At 35.6% G+C, this 27,108-nt stretch overlaps 1 protein-coding gene across 2 annotated transcripts in view; it reads left to right on the forward strand.

The window, feature by feature from the left end:
* hfm1.L (HFM1, ATP-dependent DNA helicase homolog L homeolog) overlaps positions 1-26,304 on the forward strand; it is a 74,535-nt gene extending 48,231 nt beyond the window's left edge. The window contains exons 27-39 of one of the 2 annotated variants that reach the window (XM_041590541.1): positions 1,054-1,137; positions 7,351-7,508; positions 8,306-8,409; positions 9,765-9,905; positions 13,167-13,262; positions 16,611-16,723; positions 19,941-20,023; positions 20,980-21,062; positions 21,588-21,812; positions 23,567-23,669; positions 24,807-24,912; positions 25,815-25,957; positions 26,045-26,304. In XM_041590541.1, coding sequence (XP_041446475.1) covers positions 1,054-1,137; positions 7,351-7,508; positions 8,306-8,409; positions 9,765-9,905; positions 13,167-13,262; positions 16,611-16,723; positions 19,941-20,023; positions 20,980-21,062; positions 21,588-21,812; positions 23,567-23,669; positions 24,807-24,912; positions 25,815-25,957; positions 26,045-26,102 — 1,497 coding nt within the window. In that variant the 3' untranslated portion in view covers positions 26,103-26,304. The remainder of the gene's footprint in view (positions 1-1,053; positions 1,138-7,350; positions 7,509-8,305; positions 8,410-9,764; positions 9,906-13,166; positions 13,263-16,610; positions 16,724-19,940; positions 20,024-20,979; positions 21,063-21,587; positions 21,813-23,566; positions 23,670-24,806; positions 24,913-25,814; positions 25,958-26,044) is intronic. The other variant, XM_041590542.1, reaches the window with a different exon arrangement.
* The last annotated feature ends 804 nt before the right edge of the window (positions 26,305-27,108 follow it).

Raw genomic sequence — 27,108 nt, forward strand, 5'->3', positions numbered from 1 at the left:
AATATTTTCTGAAATCTACTCTGACCAAATCCACATGGGTCCCCCCCCCCTATTTATCAATAAATGTTTCCAAAAATTACCTGTGTGGGAAAAACGCAACATTTTTAAATTATTGCACGAAACCCAGAGCAGATCAGGATATCTTCGGGACTTCTCCCATTGACTTCTACATGAACTCGGCAAGTTGGAGTACTTTTTTTGGAGTTATTTTTATAGTATTTGGACTTTAAAAGGTTACGGTAACTTTTAGTATGTTATAGAATGGCCAATTCCAACTTGTCAATTGGTCTTCATTATTTTTTTTTTATATAGTTTTATAGTTATTTCCCTTTTTCTTTTGACTCTTTGCAGCTTTCAAATGGGCGTCGCTGACCCCTTCTAAAAAGCAAATGCTCTGTAAGGCTACACATGTACTGTTATTGCTACTTTTTATTACTTATCTTTCTATTCAGGTTCTCTACTATTCATATTCCAGTTTCTTGTTCAAACCAATGCATGGTTGCTAGGATAATGTAGACCCTAGCAATTAGTTTGCAGAAATTGCAAACTGGAGAGCTGCTGAACAAAAAGCTAAATAACTCAAAAACCACAAATAAAAAATGAAACCCAATTGCAAATTGTCTCATTATATTACTCTACATCATACTAAAAGTTGTCTCAAAGGTGAACAACCCCTTTAATAAATAACCCCCTAACTGTTTTGATTAGCCTTCAGTAGCACTCTATAATTTCTTTTAGGCAGACTTTTTTTTACATAGGTACAACATGCAGATTACACAGTCAGAGTTACTTGTGACAACCATTTGTGCAATACTTGAACTTGACAGTGATCCTGTTCCGTGTATCTTATAGTACTGGTTTTAAATTTTATAATATTCCTTGCATATTAAAAATTAGAGATCTTAAGCAAGCAGAAGCAGTACATGGACATGTACTAGTATCTTAAATAGAGAATTCAATCAATTGACCAAGTACTGAACAAACACACTTGCAGATTAGTTATTTACTGTTAAATGGCATAACAAATTCTAAAAATCTTACTATTTTTTACAGATTGTCAATAGGCACCCCCCCTTTGGAAACCAAATAAAAGAGTCAGTCGCCAATCTTCCAAAATATGATATTACATTCCAGCAGGTGAGGGCCTATAAGTGTAAATCATTATTTTGAAGCATCAGTTTTTTTATTATTAAAATGTTGGAAGTAGAAATATATCGTTTTTGAATTCACTTAAATGGCAGACTGAGTAATAACTTCTCAAAGTAAAAGCCAGTTGCATCCAGGGTAACTTTAATGCAAATCCATTATTTTTATTCACAATGCAGGTTTTCAAGAGAGAAGTAACTTGCAACAGTGCATAACAATTTAACAACAACTTACAGTTCTTGCCTGGTCACTGCCTGGTAACAGCCTGGTCACTGGTAACAGCCTGGTCACTGGCAGACTGACAACACTAGTATTGCTCTCTGCAGAACTGAGTTCTATCCCCACTTGGGGATTAGTCCATATATCAGTTTCTAACAAACTTGGCACATGATTATTTCCCTTCTTCTTACTTCAGAGGGATCCCTCAAATATTTCCTACTCCCTTTTCAGCGAACTTCCCTCGCCCAGGGGATGACCTTGCACCTGTGCTAGTTGACCTGTGCTCATAGAGCATGCTAGCAGATATTTAACGTTAGAGTTTTCCCAGATAATGTGTTATAATATACAATAACATATATATAATAAGCAGCAAAGAGGTATAGCACTTATCAGGTCTTTGAAACTTAAGTAACATGTTTTTTATTAAAAACCCATAGCATTTAATATAAAGGGAAAGATAGATAGCATAAAGAGAAAGTGCTTTGCTTTATGTTTTCCCTTGATAAAAGTCAGTCAGTGTATGTTGGGCATTTAATAAAAATATTTTTACTTTGTGTTTGAAGATTCTCATTCATCCAGGTCATGGTATGTCTCAATTGAGAAAGCCTGTCAGATGACTGGTGAAACATCCTCAAGAAAAAAAAAAACACAGCAAGTCCGGTTGATTTGACTTATTTCTACAGATATTTTTTACTTCATTTTCAAAGACCTAATGAGTGCTATACCTCTTTCAGCCTACTTCAGCCTTGTAGTGTCTTTTTCAGTCACCTATTCCTTTCTAAAATGTTGCTAGGACCGATCTATAAATACTGTTATATAGCACAAAATAGGATATATTTTATTCATGTATGTAGTATATTGTCTATTTGTCATGCTTTATAAAAAATAAACTTATGTAAAATATATGCAAGATAATACAGTTATATATTTATGATGATTGATCACACTATACTGATGGTGTCTCAATTTACTATGTGCACAAAGGTGCCACTTTTGATACAGTAGTTCTTGTTATCATAGTACTTTAAAAAAAAATTAAAAGGGGTCCTTGGTGCAATACATTTTATTAATTTTTTAACATGTAAAAACAAATTATTGATTGGTTGCTATATATTACTCTTATGGGATCAGGGGCATAACTGCAGGGGGTGTGAATGCACCCAGGCCTGCACCCCCTTGGGACCCTTCGGACACTCTCAGCAATGTGAAGGTGTACAGAAAACTGTGTCCCGTGGGGGGTCTGGCTGCATAGCCTGCACCCGGGCCCCCGACTCTCCTTTGTTACGTTACTTTATGGGATAATTCAAGAACCGACATGTGCTGTTGCATAAAATACCAGAAGAAAAACTACATAAACATGTGATACACCCTTTCTCTTTCTTAAATATGCAGCGTTCAAGTGTAAAGTTGGCCATAGATGCAAAGATCTGATCATTCCAATCCTCGAACGATCGGACTTCCCCATCTCCCGACCTGCCATTAACCATTCAGATCAAATAAAGTAGTAAAAGAACAGATGAGCCGATGTTCTGCCCCTGACAGCAATCGTACTAAAGTTAAGTCAGACAAAAACTAGTGACAGTCTCCCACTGAAAATATTACGATCGGCAATACATGCAGAGATATTATCGACAGCTGACAGAAATTTTCTAACCTGTCCGATCGAGTGTTTTTAGCAATGCAGGTGTGTAACGTCCACAGCAAGCAGCTGCTGTAAAGGGAATAAGTCTCACACTTGGTAGTGGGTGTGGTGGAAGCCTAGGGAAATAGCCAGAAACAATTGAAACAGGCATAGAGACTTTGCAGGTTTAATGGTAACTGAAGATAAACACAGGAACAGGTCAAAATCAAATACAAAGTCAAAACAAAGTCTTTACCAGGCAGGCATGGAAAGCTGAAACAAAATCACAGGAACAAGAACTCTGGAACTAGGCATCACAGGAACAAGGAACAAAGGTTATCCAGGAACAGACCAATTCAATCAATGGGGTTCATAAAGTGCAGGTGATTAGGAAATACAAAACACAAGAGGGTAACAAGAAGGGAGGAGACAGAAATACAGAATAACAATAAGACAAGATCAAGACCAGCCCCAAGAGCATCCAGTGGCTCACTTGGTAAGTGCACCGAATGTCCAGAAACACCAGTCCCAAGAGTTCAAGTCCCGGCTGGTCCTTACAAGGTGCCAGGGAGCTGTTATTTTGTTACCTTCCTATTGTTCTGTTGGTAGGCTGCTGGGGGGGGAAATGTAGGGGGTGATATCACTCCAGCTTGCAGTGCAGCAGTAAAGACTGAAGTTTATCAGAGCACGACTGAGGATACATGGGAATAACTATAACTATAAAATAACTAAACAAAATCTGCTCTTTTGAAATGGATTTCAATGCAGGATCCTGCTGGAGGAGTGCTATTAACTAATGCATTTTCTGAAAAATATTGCCTTTACAGAACCCCTTTTAAAAAGACTGGATTACAGAGAAAACAATAAAGTTTATTTGAGTTTTTTTCCACAAATTTTAGGGGGAAAAGAAAAAACAAATGTAAAAAAAAGTCAGTCATCCACCCTAGAAAAATCTGTCCCTTAATAAGACAGGATGGATTAATTTTTATCTAGAAGGCCATAAAAGAGCAGAGCTTAGAAGCTTACTACTCATGCAGATAGTAGTGGTCCTTTCTCACGACCTCCACTGCCCAGGCTCCAGGTTTCTTAATTTACTGCACATTCTAACACTCCTTTGGGAGTCTTTTTGGGACTTAATAATTGTCACTGCCTTACACTAATAACTGTCAGACCCTAATAAAAACCCAACTACACACAAAAGGAAACCCTAAGACACTACTGGGCTTTGATACAACCCCAATGCCGGCCAAAAAATCCACAAAACCAAAAGACAAAGAGGACCACAAAAAAAATAAATCCACTTCTAAGCACACAAAAGAATCCTTCTCCCACCCTCTTTGCTAACATTGAGACTAACCAATAGTGCTCTGGGATTTCCCAGCCTGATGTCTCCTTATCTTTCATAAGCTGTGCTAGTTGGAACTGAGGAAGGTGGGGTTAATACATGGAATAGGAGAAGGATCCAATGTACAAGGTATTCTGAATTGAGAAAGCCAGTTGGATGACTGGTGAAACGTCTTCAAAGAAAAAAAAACACATCAAGTCCAGTTGATTTGACTTATTTCTACAGATATGAGGAGGGTCCAACTTTTTAGTTCCATCCTGTCTCCCAGAGGAAAGGATGTATTAACCCACTAGTGTCCTTTGCTGCCTCTACGGGACTCAAAGAAAAGGATTAATTGATAGGTAGGAAAACCTGAAACCTCAAATAGTTGGGATTTATTAAAGAAAAAAATGCGAAACGTAGCCCCGAAAAAACTTTCCATACAAAAGCTGGCACAGTTGTATAGAAGTAGATGGGAATATTCTATAACAACTTTATTAATTTATTTTCCCAGTTCTGCTCCGTAAAGTCAGCCTCAGGCTGTACTATACTGTATATTAATCTGCGTTCCATAGGAACTGATTTTATTTAATGTCTATAACCATAGGTTATAGTCAAGGTTATACGACACTACTTTGAAAGAGTCTCCGGCCACATTAATCAGCCTTGCAGATAATGCAGGAGTAGACTTTCAGCACTTTGCTGTAAATGGATGATGGATAACTATTTATCTGTTAATAAGCTAGCATTATGAGCTATGGTACACAAAGGTCTTCACTATGATCTTTTAAAAGCTTGCATCAACATTATGGGAGTTATTTATCAAAGGTTGAGTTGTGTTTTTTCCGAAAAATCCGAGTTTTATGAGGGTAGTTTCAGTAAAAACTTGAATTTCTCTGGATAAAAAAAGTACATTTTTTTCAAGATTTACTATGCCCCCAAGCTGCAAAAAGCTTGAATACGAAAATATTCCAGCTAAAACCTCTCAAGGTCATGTAGAAATCACGGCAGAGGTCTCTTGAACCATTGAAGATGATTTTAGCCTTTATGATTTTCAGGGGGGGGTTTCGGTAGTTTGAGCTCAAAAATTCGAGTACTCGAGTTTCCCCCTTGATTGCATTCATTAAAGTTTTTTTCCCAGTTGAGTTTTTTCATAAATAAGCAAAGATTCGAATTGTGAGTTTATTTGCGGTAGAAAAAAACTCACAAACCTCACAAACTCAACCTTTGTTAAATAACCACCATGTGTCATTACATACACACAATACAATGTACTATTGCATGGATAATTCATGAGAGCACTCAAGTGCATTAATAATTTTCATTTGCTGAGAATTTGTTAGAGCTGGGATATTGGTGTGTTGAGATAATAATTCACATTTTACTATTTATTTGTTATAATGTATCACCTTTTTAAGATAATATACAATATTAACTTGTGTATGGTCACAGAATAACACATCTTAGTTGATAAGCACAGTGATTCAAAGGAGACGAAAAGCTACCAAAGCAGTTTATTGCCAATAGTTTAGCCACTATAGTGCAAGCTATAAGACTATATTTATTCTGCAGAATGCTTTGTCATACTTGAGTAAAAGGCTCTAGAAGCTCTCTGTTTATTTAGAATAGCAGCTGCCATATTAGCGTGTTGCTACATCACTTGCCTGAGTACCTGCTTACTCAAAGATCTGGGCTCAGATTACATCAGGGAGGGGGGGAGAGAGAGAGAGGAACAAACTGAGCATGCTCAAGCCCTAGCCTTGGAGATTCATGCTGAAAACAGGAAGTCTGATACAGAAGCCCATGTATACACAATATACACAATAGAAGGAAAGAAATGCTGCGTTTCTTTTGAAAGAGGACTCCAAGCAGCATTACTTTGAGTGTTTACTGGTGTATTTATATAGAGCTTTCTAATAAAGCTTACTTATTGTAAGCCTTCCCTTCTCCTTTAAGCAATAACTAAATAAAACTAATAGTTAATGAATGTTCAGTTATCTCATAATTTGATCTAATTTAAAATGAAAAGACCCCTTAGGTTTCCTGGTAAACCATTAAATCATCAATAATGTGAAACTGCCATGCCTTCTATTAATGCTGTAAATTATGTAACCATCAAACTGAAAAATTAATAATTTGCAACAACACATTGTAACAGGCAATCATTCTGAACTACTGGATTTTACAGCGTGCTTATCTGCTTTAACCTCATGTGTAAATAATACTCCATGCCCTCACTCTTATAGCCATTAATGCTGTATGACATGACTGTGTGACATGGAGACTTAGCTTCCCCTAACATAGATGTTTACCACAAAGCATTTATTTTTGAGCAAATAATAGATTGGAATCTTACAACAGGCTGAACATTAAATTGATATAGAGAAGTCTTATATGCTTTCATGGCAAAATCAACAAATACCTCTATCCCCTCTCAATTCTCAAGCTGTTAAAGGGGCAGTATATCCTCTTGTTCTACATGAATTTTAATGAATAAGGTTTGTGCTAACTGTACTTTGTTTTTTTTGTAATTTCATGCGTTAAAGAGGACTCAAAAGGACAACTGAAGCTTCTCCATGTTTGGTTATTGTGAGGTAGATAATTATATTACTGTGCAAAGATAATGGATACCTGCTAACAAAGCAGTTGCAATAAAGAGTAAGAGGGTGTTTACTGGTAATTTAATTATCTACTCCACATGGAGCAGCTTCAGTTTACCTGTTTAGCTCAAGAAATAGACACTAAGCACAAGCTGGATTTCTTCTGGATATTTGTGTGTATTATTTCAGCCTGAAACCAAAATTAAGTGACATTTATGTTAATACACCATGACATGAGAAATTAATCAGAATTTGTGTTCAGGTATGTAAAAATTATGTATAAACTCACATGGAACTTTTTCAGTTTTTATTATGGCTTTTGGAAGATCATTAGTCACTGCAAACAATATGAAGGTAAATAACTGCAATTAAAGATGTAAAGCCAAAATATGTATCTCTCTAGCTTTAATACGTCAACATTTTTAATTTTTTTGTCTTAGCTGTCAAAGTATAGAATTTCCACTGCAGAAGTTGTTTTGACTGTTCTGTTAACAAATTTCGAGCAGTTGCAGAAGAAAAGGACAGCTCCAGATTCACATTATGTAATGCTTGTTATTGGAGATGATGATAACCAAGTTATCTTCAAACAGAAAATTATGTGAGTAATTTATCTACTATTAGTTCCCATAAAAATAACATATGTTTGGCTCAGGAGAAGATGTCCAATATTTTATTTGACATCAAAACTACCTCCTGGTTTGGACCCCCTGGATTGAATACAGATTTGGTATAAACTGCCCAACGGCACTTTTAAGCATTTGACCCATGAACACCCTACCATGTAATATGAGACACATTGAATGCAAGACCTCAGGTTTTGTCTGCCAGTAAATAGGTGATTTGTATTGTTATTAATAAACTTTTATGAGTAAATTGTAATTGTAGCAGTGGCTTGTTTACAGGTTATGCACTAAACTGAGTTAAACTTTGGTGCAATTGTAATAGACGCTGTGTCGTACTATCAGATACAATTTTATGATAGATCATACTGTATGCCAATGTAACCTGTTTATATTTAGTAAAATGCAAATCAAAATATTGGAATATAAAAATATAAATGTTTATACATGTTTAGAGGTTAAAAGATAGCATGTTTTTAAAAAAGAAATGAAAAGAAAATTAACAGAAAAATAAAAAAGGGAATAATGCCTTGTTAATGTTCTCCTGCTGTAGATCATACATCTTATAGGCTGGCTGTTTAAGGATTTCTCTTTAAACAGTGTTGCACCACATGTCTGACAACACACAGCAGCAAGACAAAAGAGATATGACAGGCAAGGAGTTAAAAAGCATTATCAGGATCCTTTTTCAGAGTAAAAAGGAGCAAAGTCTTTTCACTGTATTCCTGCAATAAGTGCAATAATTTGATTCACTGAAGCAATGTTTTTTTCCTAGGGACTCTTCCCTTTTAAAAACTGGAAGTTGGACAAGAAAAATTGAAATCAAAAGAGCATCTACATCAACTGATGTCTGCTTAAATCTCGTCAGCTCAGAATATGGTATGCCATTAAAGTTGTTTAATCAATTCATCCTTGTGTAAATCTCACTGCAAATTAAAGCATGCCAGTAAATAATTGATGATTCAAATTTTAAATTGTTAAAGGATCACTAACACCAAATTCTGAAATATATATATATGTACAGGACAGAAATAAATGGTGTAATAAACATATTATGAATTATATATATGTTTATATATTTGTTGTCTAAACATAGCCCCTCTTTTAAGATACTGAAATGAAAGTATTTAAAAGTACTTAGAAAAGTTTTTGACTGTGCAGGCTAAGGGGGTCATTTACTAACAATCGAATTTGAATTTTTCTATGAATCTCTAAAAAATATTTTATAAATAACTAAAAATTCTAGATTTATTTAGCGTTAAAACCACAAAAACACTAATACATAACTTTGCCAGGTAAAAGGTTGTCGAGGTCCTATAGAAGTCAATCGGAGCTGTGCTGATCTTTTTGGACCTCTCTAGATTAATTTGGACTTTTCATATTTTTTGCTGGGAATCATCTGAAAAACTCAAATTTGTAGAGGTTTTCAAAGTATCCGTATTTTTCCAGCGCAGAGTTCAGTGTAATTTTCTGTTTGTAATTTTTTTATTCAGATTATTTGTAAGCATTATTCAGATTATTTGTAAGCATTAAACCTTTACCCCCCCCCCCCCCATTCATTTTATTTCACCTTATAAGTGCTGCTGAACACCTAGAATTGTTGGTGTGGCAGATAAAGACTATATACCAAAAATGTGTTTTCTTGTCTGCAAGACCTTTAAAAGCCAAACAGTGGCTTTAAAAAGAAACTGGAGGCCACCATTCATGTTGCCTGAGATCCTACATACGTTTTAGGATATATGGGCTAAATTAGCTGTGAAAATGTAGGCTTTGCCATTACTCCTGGCTGTGTTGATTGTGGCCAGCAGTGGTAACATATGCCAGTATTAGTGGCAATAATTGATTTTTAAACCATTGATATTGTTAAACAACTGCTTACAAACTTTAGCAAAGTGACTAACAGTTGTCCTTGTATCCCTAGAATGAGGTATTTTTGCATTACTTTCAGTGAATAATTGATACAAAATGTAATGCGCACAATTCACTTTAGCCATTTGGTGTTTTATAAAGTACCACACATATTAGAAATATTTTTGTTGTCAACTATGTTTCATATATATTTGGGTGTACTTTTGTATGACTAAAAAAGTGTCACATATGAGGAAAATTGAACATATTGACACTGATTGTTATCATTCCATAAGGATTAATAGTAAATCTGCCCTAAAATGTGAAAATTTACATTTTGCATTTATAGCAGTTGAAAATGTTAATGGTGTATCATTTCTTAAAAGTTGGTCTTGACATCCAACGGAATTTCAACATTTACTATCTGGGATCAGACAGTTCTAATGCAGGTGTGAAGACTCAGCAGAAATCTGAAACATTTTCAAGCAAAATATCTAAAAGTCCCACAAAAAGGAAATATAATGCTGGTAAGTATGATGGTACCCAATATATTGGTAATTATATGTTATATACATGTTTGACAGTTGTACCATGCTAGATCTTGTTTGTTTATCTTCCCCCAGGTACAGGGTGGGGGAAAAGGGTCATAAAATGTATAGAATTGATTTAAATATAAAACCAAATGTCTAAATGCAGAATATACTATGGAGCCAGTAAAGACGTGATGTTGTATAATTGAGTTAGAAGTAAATGGTGTCAGAAAAAGTGTCAGAGATTTTTGTGTTTTTTTTTGCACAATTAAGTTTAAACAAATTAAAGAGATTGACAACTAAAACCTTCCAAGCTTAAAGGACCAGTAACATCAAAAAATTAAATTGTTTTAAAGTAATAAAAATATAAGGCAGTGTTGCTCTGCACTAGTAAAACTGATGTGTTTGTTCAGAAACACTACTATTGTTTATATAAATAAGCTGCTGTGTAGCCATGGGGGCAGCCATTCAAAGGAGAAAAGGCTCAAGTTACACAGCAGATAGCAGATAAGCTCTGTAGAACATAATGCTATCTGTTATCCATTATCAATCCTGTGCCATTTAGCCATTTTCAATTTCCGCCATTGCTACTCAGCAGCTTGTTTATATGAACTATAGTAGTGTTTCTGAAGCAAACACATCCGTTTTACCAGTGCAGCGCAACACTACATGATATTTTCATTACTTTAAAACACTTTTTGGTGTTACTTTTCCTTTAAAAAAAAAAACAGTCAGTCAGTTATCTGATGTAGTGAAAACAAAATGAATAGAATAATTTTAGGGAAAAGTAGACACATTTTTTTTTAAATTTTTACATTTTGATAAATCTGCCCCTTGTTATCAATGTAAATGCCATGGGGCCTATTTATCAAAATTTGAGTTTGAGTTTTTCCCAATTTGAGAAAAACCACAAAAACACTTGAGAATATTATTTGGAACCTCGAATAGTCTATATTTATAAAAGGGATTCTGTCATGTTTTTTTATGGTGTAGTTTTTATTTCTAAAGTACACTCTTTACACTGCAAATAAGTTACTCTATTAGGGTAAGGGCACACCTGGCGATTTCGGGGAGATTCAGTCGCCTGGCGACTAATCGCCTTTCTTTGGGGAGACTAATCTCCCCAAATGCCTTCCCTGTGTCTTGCGCCTGCTTTAATGAAAAGTGGCCTGCGGCATGGCACACGCGGGGTTTCGAATTCCGAAGTCACCCGAAGTTTCCTCGTGAGGCGTAATACGAAGCGCCGCGTGTGCCATGCTGCAGGCAATTTTTCATTATAGCCGGCGCAAGACAGAGGGAAGATTAGTTCGGGGAGATTAGTCGCCCGAAAGAAGAGGTGATTAGTCGCCAGGCGACTAAATCGTCCCGAATCGCCAGGTGTGCCCATACCCTTATATAACATGTTCCTGAACAAACAAGTGTATTTTTTAGTGTACACAGCCATCTCAGGTCATTTTACCTGATCATGTGCTTTCAGAAAGAGTCAGAATTTCATGATGGAACTGATTTCAGACAGGCTATTGTTTATCCTTTGAGGGAGTTGGATTTTTACTAAGTGCTATTCTCATATCTACCAGGAGGCTGTTATCTTGTGTCAGGGAGCTGTTATTCTGTTATCTTCCCATTCTGTTGATAGGCTGCTGGGGAGGAAAGGGATGAGGTGCAGTAGTGCAGCAGTAAAGAGTGAATTAAGTAATGTCAGAGCAAATGTCTCATGACATGGAAACTGACAACATGTCTAATTCCATGTCAGATTTCAAAATTAAATATAAAAACATCTGTTTTTTGAAAAAAAAAAAAAAAAGTTTTCTCATGACAGAATCCCTGTAAAGAAAAAAAACAGTGAAAAGTCCAATAGAAGTCAATAGAATTTTTTTTTATCAACTTTGTTTCCCAGTTTAGTTTTTTCTTAAATAATCTAGTGTTCAAGAAAAAAAGGCACAGAAATTTGTAGCTTTTTCCCAACCTCAAAAATTATTAAATAGGCCTCCAAGCATCAGATTTATCAAACTGAGAAAAACTCGCCCACTTTTTATTCATTCCTTTGAGATTTTTAGAAGCATATTTATCAATGGATTAAAGTTGGTGAGGTTTTCTGTGGTGAGCTCTAATTTCACACAGCCCCTAAAGGGTGAAGACACACAAGAGTTATTAGTAGCAGCTACTAGTGAAGGCTACAAAATATACAATGGTAATAATTGGTTTGTTAAGACACTATGGGGCAGATTTATCAAAGTTCGAATTTAAAAAAAAAATTCGAACTTCAAATTCAAAAAGACCAACCGAATGGCGGTCGAAGTTTTTTGGGGTCGAAGTGGGCCTACTTCGAATCGTACGATTCGAAGTAGTGCTACTTCGATTCTAAGTTTTTTTTAACTTCGATCTCCCAAACTCCCCCAATTGCCTCCATACAGGTTCTAGGAGGTCCCCCATAGGCTAAAACAGCAATTCGGCAGCTTTTAGGTGGCGAATGGTCGAAGTTTTAAAGAGACAGTACATTATAAATTTCGATATTTGAATTTCGAAATGTTTTTCAACTTCGCATCGAAAAATACCCAAAAATTACTTCGAAATTAGAAATTTTTAACTTCGAACCTTCACTTCGACCTTTGATATATCTGCCCCTACTTTTGTTTTAACAGAAGCAATTCTCAGTATTGTCTATGGCAGGGTATTTTTTTGGCATTATGTAGCCACAACAAGTAGCTCCTACTAGTAGGTGTGTGTGTCTTCACCCAAAAGGGGCATACATTTGCCCCTATACAGGAACTTTCATCTGAAGATCTTATATTTCTATTAGAAACAGAGGTTAGAAATATTCTAAAAAATATGGGGCCTCTGAACAAAAAAACTACATTGCTCTATAATACATATCTAAACTGTATACTGTATAAAATGATTCTTAGGCCACACCATCTGTTCATAGTTAAGGGGCATAAGGAGTTCCTTATTTACTTATTTGTCTACTTTTTTTTTATTCTGTTAATTTATGTGCTGTGTAAAATATAAGTAAAACAAATATTTTGTTTTGGTTTTGCAGGTGTTCTTTTTTGCAATTAATCATTTCATTAATAAATGAAACCCTTTTTCATTGATGCCTCATTTATGAATGTTCTTCCATAGAAAAATAAGCACATAGTACACACACAAATACACAAGCATTGTGCACTGTGATAATAAATCATGATATAATATTAAAAAGCTTCAACTTTTTTTCCTTCCAGAAATAACAATTTTTTTAATGTTTTTTCTTTAAAGATACTGATTGTTCTATAAGACAGACCACTATAAAATTTGGTACTAGAGAATGTAATCATAATTGCAAGAATAAAGATGCTTGTGGACATGAATGCTGTAAGTTTTCTTAAATAATTCTGCAATAAATGTAATAGAATAAGTTGTTTATGAAAAGTTATGCTCATATCTAGGTATGTTGTAGTTTCAATGGTTCAATTCTCTTATGTAGTGAAAGGTAGACCCATATTTCAAATTAGTTGTTTTATAATTCAGGGAAAACAAATTGTAAAAAATGACACCTAAAACAAATTATCCTAGACAATGACTGTTTACTTCACATAATTACTGCTGTACAGGTATGGGATCCTTTATTCAAAAACCCATTATCCAGAAAGCTCTGATTTTCAGGAAGGCCATCTCCCATCACACCATTTTAATCAAATAATTTTAAAATGATTTACTTTTTCTCTTTAATAATGAGTCATTGCCTTGTATGTGACCCCAACTTAAAAATAAAAGCTATCCTTGGTGGCAGAAGCATCCTATTGTGTTTAATTGTATCTTAAAATTTACATTTTAAACATTTAAATTATTTCTATTCTATTAACTTTATTGTGGTTCTACTGAAAAGTAAGATAATCTCAGGGTTATTTATATATTCAAAATTCATAGGATGTTGTACTAAAGTGGAGCAAAACAAGACATTGTTCACAAAAATGAAAGAAATGTTTACAATTTATCTGTTTTGCTCTGTGACGGCCATTCCAGAATATTGTTCTTTTCCCTCTGCATAAATGCCTTTGTAGAAATGTGTTTAGGATCATTCTCTTGTTGCTTTGAGGATCCCCTGCTGTCACTCTTCAGAGGATAGTCAAACAGAAGCACAACTTGCAATTGGCCACCTTAAATGCCTTTTCTTATGATTGGACACACCTGCCTATGAAGTTCAAGGCTTAACAAGCTAATCCAACCAATGTGGTGTTGTCAGTAATCAGTATTGAGCAGTTACATGCATTCAAATTAGCAAAATTACAAATTACCCACATTTTTGCACAGCCAGTTTTTCACATTTGATTTAATTTCATACGAGTATTGCTTCACTAAAATCATTGTTCAGAAAACACCCCAGTACTCAGATGTTCCTGGGAGATAAAAGACATACCACTGTTATCTTTTTTGTTGAAAGTGGAGTAAATTATTATGCAGGCTGAGAGGGGTTCCCAAACGTTCTCATATGACTGTAGAAGTTTTTCAGGGAGAAATGAAACTAGTGACCTTTGCAGATGATTTATTACTCTTTATAAAAGAGGCACAAATGACTCTTCTAAAAATCTTGACATTTTTTTTTTAGAAATCGGGCAAGCATCCACTAATTCATTAATTGGAACAAATAAATGGCTATGATGCTAACATCAGAACACACCTTTAAACGGGGGAAAAAATATCAATGGGTCAAAACATTTATTCCCATACCTTGGAATTCAACTCCATAAAAACCCACATAAATTATATACCCGTAACATACCCCCTATCCTCTCAAAAATCCAAAGAGAACTCGGAAGAGTTTGGAAGCAGTTACATAAAACATATTACGGCAGATTTGAATTAATTAAAATTGTTTTTTTTCAGAAATTGATATACCCTCTACATGCTTTTCCACTGCTTCTAGAGCTTAACAACGAGAAATGGATTAGGGCAAAATTCAGATCTTATATGGAATGGCAAAAGATTAGCCTTTGCCCTTCAAAAATGATGTCATGGCACTCATTTCCCAGATGCAAGCTATATGATCTTGTAGCACACCTTAGGTATATCAAAGATTGGCTACATTTAGGCATAAACAATTCAAAACTAGGCCAACAACTCATTCTGCATATTAATTTAGTAGCTTTACTCCGTATGGTGCCACACAATCTTCTAGAAGACAAATTGTCTAATCCTTTTCTGGAAAACCTGGAGACAATCTTGAACTAAAATGGGTCTTCAAAACTCCACAATAACCACAATTCTGTGGTGTGGCTAGTGCAATCTTTTATAGTTGTGTTTAAGAAATAATGGACTGAGTGGGACACCTATTCTTGAAAGTTAGAAAACACACATTTTCCCTACTACCAAGCCAGAAGTTATCTGTCTAAGGTGGGATGCATCCTTATGAACCTGGATTGGGATAATGATTTAAATTACTTTTAACTATCTACCTCTTGGGGCATGACATGAGCATACACAACCATATGCAAAATACTTGCCGACTCTCTTATCTTAATGGATCTATCACAATGGCAAACTAGATTCCCTACTTAAACAATACCAAGCATGTTGAAAGCTTCACAGGACATGGTGATTACACCAAAAGCAGCTAATTATAATGAAATTATATTTAAACTTATACAGGCTCCCTCTTTTTGCACCATAGACATTTAATATATCCTAATACTAGCTCAGCTTGTACAAATTGTATGGCAGAGCAGAGCTGGTAGATTCACCTTCTGGATGCAAATCATAGACTGGCCATAAATACTCTTGTAAACGCCATGCCAATGCCCCTGAGTAGGCAATATTTTACTCATATTTCCAATGTTAAAAAATCACAAATGGTAGTAAGAAACTTTTGACAAAAATAACATTGTAAGTAAACTTTCATGCTCATCATCATAATGTATTTATATAGTTCCAGCAAGTTACTCAATGCTTTACAAATATTATGACGAACAGTGGTTTTAAAATAATCCAACAAACAAGGGTTATAGAGTAAAAATAGAATTAGAGAGCCCTGCTCCCAAGAGGTTACAATTTAAAGGGATAGGATACATTTGAAACATGCTCACAGGTGAATAACATACTAAACACTACTGGGTGAATGTAATAAAAGCTGCAAAGAGAAAAACAATAAGCACAAACAAGAATAATAAATAAAGTCTAATTTCGCAATGTAATACTCTTCCGTACAAACTGTTATTACATTGCGAATTTTAATTGCGCATTGCGAATTTAAATTGCGCATTGCCCACTTTTAAGAAGTGCTTGAAGGTGTCGTAATCTTTTGGAGCAAATGTAACAACTTTTTCAGTAAGAAGTTTTATTACATCCACTGCGCATTGGTGCTAACTATAACATTCGCAAACCTTCTTCCACTGTCAGAAGTGGTCGCTAAACAGTTTCCGAGTTCGCAAAAGCTATATTAAATTCGCACAAAGGCAAATTTGTTTGCATAGAGGCATACATTTTTGCATTGTGAATATTTTTTCAGTTACCGACTTTAATTACATTCCCCCATACGTGTATATTGTTTATTGTATCTATGTATTTGTAGCAAAATATTGTACCAAATTGTAACTAAAATAAAAAGTTTAAAAAAATAAATAAAAATATAGGGTAAAATTTAGTAATCTTCTTTATCTCAGTTGCAGGTAAGACATTTTCATATGTTTGAATTTTTATATTTTTTAATTTTTGCACAAATTGTAGGTAAATTTGGTGTGTCTGAGAAAGCTGAGATGAAGACAAATTTCTGTTCTTACTTAAATGATCTAAGGACTCGAAATTCAGTTTCATCAGCTACACCAGTGAAAAGACTAAAGGTAATATGATCAAAACAGGTAGAACCTGCAAAGTCAAAGAAATTGTCATTACATAAAAGTGCCTTTGCCATATCAGCACATGGATTATTTAATGAATCTTCTATAAACCTGGATAGTTAAACCAACCACATGCAGTGAGAAAGACTACAGTACTGTGCAAAATAACCCCTACTGGGGCATCCACAACTGATCAATTCAGACATCTAATGATTTTTTTTGGAGACAAGTATGTAACATTACTGTATAATGATACAGATTCACAGCCCTGCAACTGATTTTGCTGCTTTATGTATTTATATCACTTTGCAAAGTTACTATAAGGGCTTGAAAAATAACTGCTTATTACAAAATCTTAAATGCCAGAAAACAATAATAATTCACATGGAACTTAAACTGAGAAGTTAAGTTATTGAAAAGTAAACCAATTCTACAAATAATAACTACTAAATGGAACCGAAAAATTGTGCACTGCAATCTACTGTATACGCCAGTGAAGGTTTCCCATATAACTCCTAATGCTTCATATACATTCTAACAGAACCCTACAATGTGACCAGTCAAAATCAAACTGCCTTTTCTATACATCTTACACAATTTGCCCAGTGGTGCTGCTGCCTCTGATGGTTGGTCCTAATTTAAAATGTTCCCAATGATCTTGGTTTTTAAAGGGAAAGTAAAGGCTTCTCAAAGTTTAGAGATTGTATTTAAATCCATAGAAATTAATCCATAGTAATTTTCAATATACATATTTTTGTGCAGTTCAGATGGCACCTGCATGTCTGAATGAAACACAAGTTAGGGAATATGGTTCCAACATGCCTTCCTCCCCTTCACGCTTCTCATGAATACAATGTCAAACGTAGGCTGCAATGTATTCATGGAATCGGGTCTCCGCAATCTATATTGAAGCACAGTTGGCGCCCTGCCCTCCACTATATAAATGACTCCCATAATTAATCCATACATACATTTAAAGTTCTAAATATGTTTTATATAACAGTAATTGTCTTAAAATAGAAATTAAAGATATCACTGAGTGTGCCAAGTTGTTAGGCACCCCCCCCCCCCAGTTATTCTAGTCTAGTCACTCACCACCTAACCTAGGCAGAAGCTCATGTTTTTCAAAAAGTTAACTAGCCTCCGCAGTTTACTTGTGCTGCATCACCATTATTTTTCATGTCTCAGACCTATTGAAGAGGGTGTATAGGCAGGGCCGCCATCAGAAATCGCAGGGCCCCATATGAAAACATTTCCTGGGCCCCCTGGGCTGAGCCCACCACAAGCCCCACCTACAGGTCCACCCTCCACCACACACAGGGCCCCCCCATTAAAAAAAACATTTGTGGTCAGGGCCCCCCATTAAAACATATTGGTGGCTAGGACCCCCCATGTTATAAGAAAATTGGTGGCCAGGGCCCCCTTAAACGTCCATGTAACAAAACTTGCCCCCCAGAAGTATAAAAAAAAAATTGGTGCCCAGGGCCCCACCACATAACAGGAACCACAAAGGATTACCTTTAGGGGGGCCCTACAATGTTACACTTACTTCATTAGTGTGGCCCACCTGCTGTTAGTGAGCTGCCAACTACAGAAGGGAGGAGGGGAGCACAGGTGGCTGCATCTTCTTCCAGTGACAGCATTTTCTGGTCACAGAATTTCAAGTCCTGGTAAAGCTGCATGGTGATTGGATGAGCTGGAGGAAAAGTTCAAACCTCAGCTATCCAATCCCTGAGCAGCTCAACCGGGACTTAAATTCAGTGACCAATAAGGGGAAGTAATGGACAGAAGATACCTCCCCTTGTGCCCCCGCCCTGCCTTCCCGAAGTCAGCAGCTCTCAGAAAGCAGGGGGGCCCAGCTAACCAAGTAAGTGCGGCGTGGCTGGCCCCCCTTACCCTCGGGCCCCCTACAACTCTCCCCCCTGTCCCCCCCTGATGGCTGCCCTGTGTATATGCAGTACAGATAATGGTTAGAAAAATCTATATAGATAAATGCAAGAGTCCTCTGCACTCAACCAATTATCAATATATTTAAGACAGAGACATTTTGTGCATACTGCTACTGAAAAATGCCTTACCCTTTAAACAAAACAGGGATTGTTTGTCCATATATTTAAGCTGGCCAACTACGTCAAAGTCATCCCATATCTGGCCAGTCCTATGCTCAATTTTCATCTGATTCATTAAGAATTCTATTGCTTCATTATACATTTTACAAAGGGACTAACTTTTACCTGCAACTCACTAGCTGCTCTCAAAGTAAAACTCCCAAACTTGGCTGCCCTTTCACTAGACACCAGTGGGATCACCCGACCATAGCTGGGAAGGGTGGGAGCTACAACATGGAGCTGGTCACCGCTCCTGTATAAACTACAACAAACAAGGGAAAGTTGTGCTCACCACTATTTTTTAAAAACATTAGGCGGGGCTGCAATGAGGCTGTGACCACAAAATACATATAGATAAATGCAAGAGTCCTCTGCACCCATTATCAATATATTTAAGACAGAGACATTTTGTGCATACTGCTACTGAAAAATGCCTTACCCTTTAAACAAAACAGGGATTGTTTGTCCATATATTGCAAAATATTTAAGCTGGCCAACGACATCAACTACGTCACCCTTCCCAGCTATGGTCGGGTGATCCCACTGGTGTCTAGTGAAAGGGCAGCCAAGTTTGGGAGTTTTACTTTGCAGCAGCTAGTGAGTTGCAGGTAAAACTTAGTCCCTTTGTAAAATGTATAATGAAGCCATAGAATTCTTAATGAATCAGATGAAAATTAAGCGTAGGACTGGCCAGATATGGGATGACTTTGACGTAGTTGGCCAGCTTAAATATATTGTAATATATGGACAAACAATCCCTGTTTTGTTTAAAGGGTAAGGCATTTTTCAGTAGCAGTATGCACAAAATGTCTCTGTCTTAAATATATTGATAATGGGTTGAGTGCAGAGGACTCTTGCATTTATCTATATGTATTTTGTGGTCACAGCCTCATTGCACCCCCGCCTAATGTTTTAAAAAAATAGTGGTGAGCACAACTTTCCCTTGTTTGTTGTAGGTTAGAAAAATCTGTACTGCACATGTGCCTGGGGTTGCCTGAATTACAAGAAAACGGGGGTGCCTAATAACTTGGCTCCCCTCAGCGATTCAAGCTTTCCTTCTCCTTAAGTATTATAAACCTTGTAATTCAGATTTGTTTCAATAATATTAACAGATGCAGATGGAAGCTGAGACTAGGAATGTGAATTTAAAGAAATTTGTCTTCGCGCCGAAACCTTCAATAACACCATCACTATGGTAAACTGTCACATTTCAAACTACATCTTACCTTCAGTTTGGCCCCTCTGTGACCACAATATTCACAGTCTTAATTTGGAAACCTGAAAGTATAATTCACATTAAAATGTTACTTGAAAATTGAAAAGCAAGTGCCAGCGGTCATTTGAATTTTATTCAAATATGCAATAAAAAGGAGTATGAATAGCATGGTATTATTGTATTATATTTAGGAAAAGAGAAATGCTTCAGCTTAAATGCTAACCATAAAACACCACTTAGTGCTCACAAAAGGTCAAAATTATCACATGATTAGCCTGATAAAAGGTTCAAGATGACTGATTCTGTGCAAATTGGCCATGCATATGTTTCAGTATGGACAGACTGAATGCAATCTGATAGAACAACAGGATGGCCTATCAGAACTGCCCAAAGCAGCATTTGGCTATATCAATATATTGTTGACAAAAGGTGAGTGGTACACTTAAACCTTTGTCTGCCTGTGTTTCTACACAGAAGGAGAAAAACATGATTTGCTGTACTTTGCCATGTGTTTTTTGTGCACTGACAGCATCAGCCTGTCAGGGTACATGTGGAATAAATTGCATTGTGAAAATACATTTGTTGGTTTACTGTTTTTGCCTTGGAATCCTATCCATGTGTGCCCTGATGGACAGCAGACCGGCCTGTGTTTCTTTCTATGCATATGTAGAAAATGCCACTTGTGCCACTAGTCTTAGTCCCTTTAGATCAGTTGATGGCCACATACAAAATGTAATTATTATTAGTTCTCACACTGATCAATCATTAAGATGGTGACATTATTTGTTGTTGCCATATATAGGTATCAGTATAGTCAAACAGTTGGTAAATCAATAAACTGTTTTAGTCTGTCCAAGGGATCTGGAATTTTGGAATTTTATGTGGCAATATTACACAGCAATAATTGCAAAATGTAAAGTTTTCTTTCATTCAAGGTCACCATGTTTGAAAATTCCTGAAGATGTTTTAATTCAAGCAGAGTCAAACAAGTATAAACCAGCACTGCAAGAAGAAACATGTAGGTTGATATGATAATAGCAATAATACAGTGAAACCTCCATTTTGCATACCCTGATTTTAAGTTTTCCAGCATTTTGCACTTTTTTCACCATCAATTTATAATGCATTTCAATATGTGTTTTTCTCTGATTTTATATTGTGTTCTCAGATTTTACTCCTGTGCATATATCCTTTGAGTACTTGAAGAATAAGTTGATTTAACACATTTCCATGATTTTACAATTTCCCATATTTTACACAAATAGTATCAACTGTATGTTGAATATTAAAAAAATCTGAAATGCATATTTCTGTATGTTTGGAAAGACTCATTATTTCCATTCTAGACTCATCTGCTGTGGTTTATAAATTGCTGATTGCTTTATCAAACTTGTACAATTAACAAGATTATTTTTCATGATTGTAACCTCACTACCAAGTTTTAGTCCAGATTCTGTAAATTAGTAACTATTCTAAAGGTTTTTTTGTTTTGTTTTTTAAACAAACATTTTAATACTTAGTATGTAATTTTTTTAATTTGCAGGTTGTAAATATGAAAGTAAAGGCAATAGAGAAAAGCAAACGATAGGGAAGACTAAAAAAACATGTGAAATGAGAAATCTCACTGATTCAGACAAATGCAACTCATCGTCAGACAGTGCAGCATATGTGACATTTGACTTGGGCAATAACATATGGGAAGACTTTGATGATGATAATCTCTTAGATGCTAGCAGTATTTCTAGTACAACAGACCAACATGCTTTGGGTAAATGTTACACAACCAAACTAAAAGTATGCAAGTCAATCAACTATTGTACTGTTGTTTTTTCACAGGAAACAGCTGCCAAATTATAAGCTGTGGTTGTGCTATATTCATTCTGTTTTTATTATGTGATCATAAAATGATGCATTGCATTAGACTTTGCTAGAGCTGCACCCTTTGTTATCATCCACTTTTTATCAGACTTTCTCTTAAATGATCTGACTTCTGTCTCTTCAGACACATTTTTTTTTATAGATGTTTAACCTAATCTTGCCTAAAATTCATTCCTTATACACTTTGTGCCAATGCTAAATGCAGGTGTTGACTTTTGTTCTTGCTCATCCCCACACTTCTTAACCCACCCCTTTCCTTTTAGATGTTAGGTCCCTGTTTAAAGGAAAACTATACCCCTCAAACAATGTAGGTCTCTATAAATAAGATATTGCATAAAACAGCTAATATGTAAAACTTTTTTAGTAGTATGTGACATTGGGTAATTCTAAATAGATAATTGCCAATGTAAAACATAAGTTGATTCTAGGATTCATGGAGCACACAAACATACCGTACTTGTTAGGTAGCATGAGCCAATTAACAGACAGAGTTCTGTCTTTTGCTTTCATACTTCTTCCTGTTACAGTTAGAGTTGTAGTATTTGTGGTCAGGTGATCTCTGAGGCAGCACACAGAACATCATGAAATGGTGGTTCAAGGCAAGAGATGTAAAAGGGCAAGATTTTCTTAATTATATATACCAGTTTGGTATGATTCTTTAATATGCCACCTAATATGAAATAAACTATCTGTTGCCTAAGTTTTTATTTTGGGGTATAGTTTTCCTTTAAGCAGGGGAGAATATTGAGGACTGCAAAAGATATATATCATGAAAGGATAAGTTACTGAACTGAAAGTGTTTTGTATATCTGCATGACCTCACCTTTATCACTGAGGAATTCTAGCATCAAAAGCCTCATCATTAGTATATGTGGGTGAGGCTGGAGAGCAAGAACCTGCACTTCCCCCCACCTATTTATGAGGGGCTGTGGGTGAAAGCATGTAGGCATTGCCCTTCTGCCTGCTCCATACCCATTCCCTAATTAGAGTGCTTTGTGAGGTGGAGGATGCAAAGGAACCCTGGCGGTAAAGGACAGGACCCATAAGCGCTGCTTTGTACCTTGCGTTAGATGTTATTTCATGCCTCCAGTGCTCAAAAAAAATTCACTGAATATAAGCCTTTCATTTTTAAAAGGATAGGTTATTTTATTCATGTTTAAATTATTACAAATGGTTATGTCAATGACAGGGCAACGTTATGCAGACTGTATGATTTACTTCTTGCTGATAGCAACCTACCTTCACCTGAACAACTGACAACCCTAGTACAGGGATTCACCACTTCTAATATTATGTCAGATGTTTTGATAAAGGCAGACTGCTATGAGTTGGAATAGACAGACAGAGCCTGCCCAGCTTTGTAACTGTTCAGGTTAGGAGACTTATTCACCATATTAGGCTGCTAAAAACCTTTTAGGATAAAATACAAGCGCCTGCAACACCTCTGCTTTTTACCTCATCGCTTGATAAATATATATAAAACTATTCAAGAGATTGAATAAAAACAATACCGATAATAGAGTGCCCTCTATGGATATGAATAATTCTATCTCCCCTAATCTATTTAGTTTGGTTAGATCAAACTTGGTCACTAGTTATCATCTGTGTTTTGGTTAATATTGTGTACATTATGCTATTCTTTAGAATCTACAGATGTTTCATTCAGTAAGAACCAACCTGTGTCAAAGTTCTCACTGTCAGCAGGACACCACGAAGAAGCAAGATACAGTGGATTGAGTATGAACAAGTGAGTATTGACTTGTATTGACTTTCTGCACATTCTTTATAAAAATCAGCAGTATGGCTGTAACCTCTAACAAATTAGAACAAGCATTTAAAAGAACATAGGCTTATTCATCACCCATTTTCATGAAATGCAACCTTTAGTCAGTTGTGCTTGTTAGTTATAAGATAAAAACAAGGCAATACAAAAGGCATATGGCTGTTTAGATGCACATGGATAATTCTGCATAGAATAGGCGCACACCATAAGTAAATGTACAACTTTGGTGCAAGAATGATGGCACTCTGCATTTATTAACAGCATGCAGTAATAAGAGTTATCAAATGTTTTGGTCCAACAAAGGAATGTTCCTTAATATCATAAATATATATGTAAATAGTATGCATATAGTAACTAATGGGTGTTGTTAAGGAGCAGACTCTTTGATATTGCCTTAAAGATGTTTTAGTCTAACTCATGTCATTAGTTTCTGAATCCAGGGTATCTAATTTAAACCAGCAAGGCAAGATTGTCTTAATATTTCAAAAGCATATTACTTGTCCTAGTTGCTCTTAAAAGTCCAGGGAGTCTACTTTGTCAGTATGATTGTGTCAGTTTAAATAAGATACCATAAAGTAATGGGCTGAACTAAAACAAAGTGATGTCTCTTACATAGATATTTATCTAAACCTACACGCGACCTATCATCCATATTGATATCGGAAATATCCCTCTTTACAGCCCCAATATTTGCTTTTTCTTATGTTTATTCCTCTTTTTTCTTTATTACTATTGTGAAGCATACAGAAATGCAGTCCAATAGATATTTCAACTTAGTTGTATATTTATGCCATTGTTATCATAGGCTTGCCGTTCTTTTACCAAATTATATAATGTTTTGAAACAATTTGCTTTCTGTTACATTTGAGAAATTGTGCAAGAACTCTCGATAACAGTATTTCCTTTCTTTACCTACTTTGTTACTATTCTTATTCTATCCCATACTATGTTATATACCTCTGTCTTTTACCAAAAAAAGCATATTATTGGGTTCTAGGAATCTAAAGGGCCTATGTAGATTTTTACATATGTATTGTAGGTATTTTTGAGGGCAACATGGCTGTAATGTTCTTTTATTTACACGTAATTTACCCGAAATAGGGATTCCTATTGGCATTTAAAGGCAAAGTCAGGAATTACTTCTCATAAAAATACCAAGTGTATAGATGTTCCATCAAATCAAAAAATACATGGAAGGATGTTTTCTGTAAGTACTTAACAATATATATCTTATATACAACTCGAATGTTTTTTAATTTAAGAAAAAACTGGAATGGAAAAACTTGATTCAGCAAGTTCGGGGTTAACCGAAAAATTTCAAATCAATCGAGTTTTCGGGAGGGAAAAACTTGAATTGCCTGAATTGATCAAGTTCTCCGGGAAAACCCTCCAAAAAACTTGACCATCATGAAGACTATTAAAGAACAAGGAAAGCCCACTGACCATGTCTTCTTATATGAAAAGGCTTACCTTAATAACTTTGAATTTCCCATGAAGCTGCAGTTTCAGACAAGACCAAGACCCGTGATTCTGCGCAGTAGTGTCTCCCAGGGAAACAGAGCAGATTGAGTAGAAGGAATGAGTAACCACCCTAGTGTCTGCCAGCAGCCAATAGCAACCTTTGTGACTGGTTGCCATGGCAACGTGCCACTTCAATGTACACATTACAGTGCAGGAAAGAGGGAGGGTTATGACACACACACCATCTCATGGATGTCAGCAAATCATCATTGCATCGTGGAAAGCAATGGAATAGTTTTTCAATCAGCATGCTGTAAGTGAAGAATGTATTTTCTTGTTCCCACAGATACATGTCTAAGAATATATAGGTATATTCATGCACTGTACCCATAAGTAATCATGACTTAAAACACACATTTTCAGCTGTAGTGATCATGCTAGAAAAAAGGCAGAGAAAAGCTTGTACTGTGGCAAAATCTGCAGCAAGTCATCATCATATTGAAGTTATGGGAAGTGATTGTGGATTTTTCAGTGTTTTTATCTGAGACAAAAAAAACTTCATATAATTTATTGCCCTAATAGTATATTTCCAAATATTATATCACAATTGAGCCTTTATTTCTGTGATAATTATGTTTTCTTTTGCAGGAGAATACAAAAAAACATAATTTTATCTATCAAGAGGACACCAACTACCCTGTTTTCTCCAAAATGGATTCTCCATTCAATGCTGGCTGGGCAAATAACATTTTTTTCAAGACTCCAGAGACTAAAATACAAGAGAAAGGATGGTATAATCCATATAATTGATTGTTTATGCTTAATATAATTTTCATTTAAGATTGCCACATTTTTCCTTTCTGTTTTCTGTTTTCCAGTTATCATCAGGAAGATGAAACAAATGCTTTTGTTGGAATATTTGATGGGATATTTTAAATCCTCATGATCCTCATTTACACATTGTGGTATCTATAGGCATATTTGGCACATTTTTGTTATTAATTTTGTTGTAATGTTCTTTGTCTAACCCTTAAAATTTAATTATTACCACTTGCAGACATAACTGTTCTGTGGTTCTAGGTCCATCTCACCTTCTGAAAAAGGAAGCATTTAGTAGCCATTCGAAAAATAAGCATAGTTTAAACTGGACCTCTTTCCTGCATTTTCCATGTTAACATTAATGCTACTGATTATAGATGGAGATCAGAATCCCTTTTCTTGGCACTTGTTTGCATTGTTCTTTTCAGAGTTTTGTATATTTAGTTTAGTTTAGATGTACCAATCTGAATATACATTTATAAGTTATGTGTAGGGGATATTGTGTAGCCAGACCTTCCAGTTGTGATATGCCTTGTATAGCTGTGAGATATTTAGGCAAATTCAGAGCAATAAAATCAATGCATGTCTCTTCCTACTGAGTAACCTGCAACTATTACTTAAAAACATTGATGGGTGATAAATCTTTTTAATGAGAAGTCACCCTTTCCAACAGCCAGTGCTTTGCACTTGCTACTTTTTCTGACAATAAAAATAGACAAGCAAAACACCATGGTACATCGATGTGTAATTTGGTGTGTAATGGGATGCATACTCAGTCCAGGAGTTGCAAATTTTTCCAGCCTTTAGAATGACTGTTTGATAGTACATATGCTGATAGAGACACTGTGCAAATGTTACAAGAATGGGTAAGGCCTTGGCTGCTAAAGCCAACCATCCTTTGCAGCAGTTCAGTCAACAATCTACACTTCCTATAAATCTGATATGCCCTGTGTGAATAGTAATGGACAACCTTCACAACAAAGAATACCTAAGAAGCCATGCCACAAAGTCACAAAGTCATGAAGTGAGACATGTGTATATATATATATATATATATATATATATATATATATATTTTTTTTTTTTTTTCGATGCCATGGGTAACAGTATAATCAGTTGCACT

Source organism: Xenopus laevis, chromosome 4L, assembly GCF_017654675.1.
Source record: "Xenopus laevis strain J_2021 chromosome 4L, Xenopus_laevis_v10.1, whole genome shotgun sequence".
Taxonomy (NCBI): Eukaryota; Metazoa; Chordata; class Amphibia; order Anura; family Pipidae; genus Xenopus; species Xenopus laevis.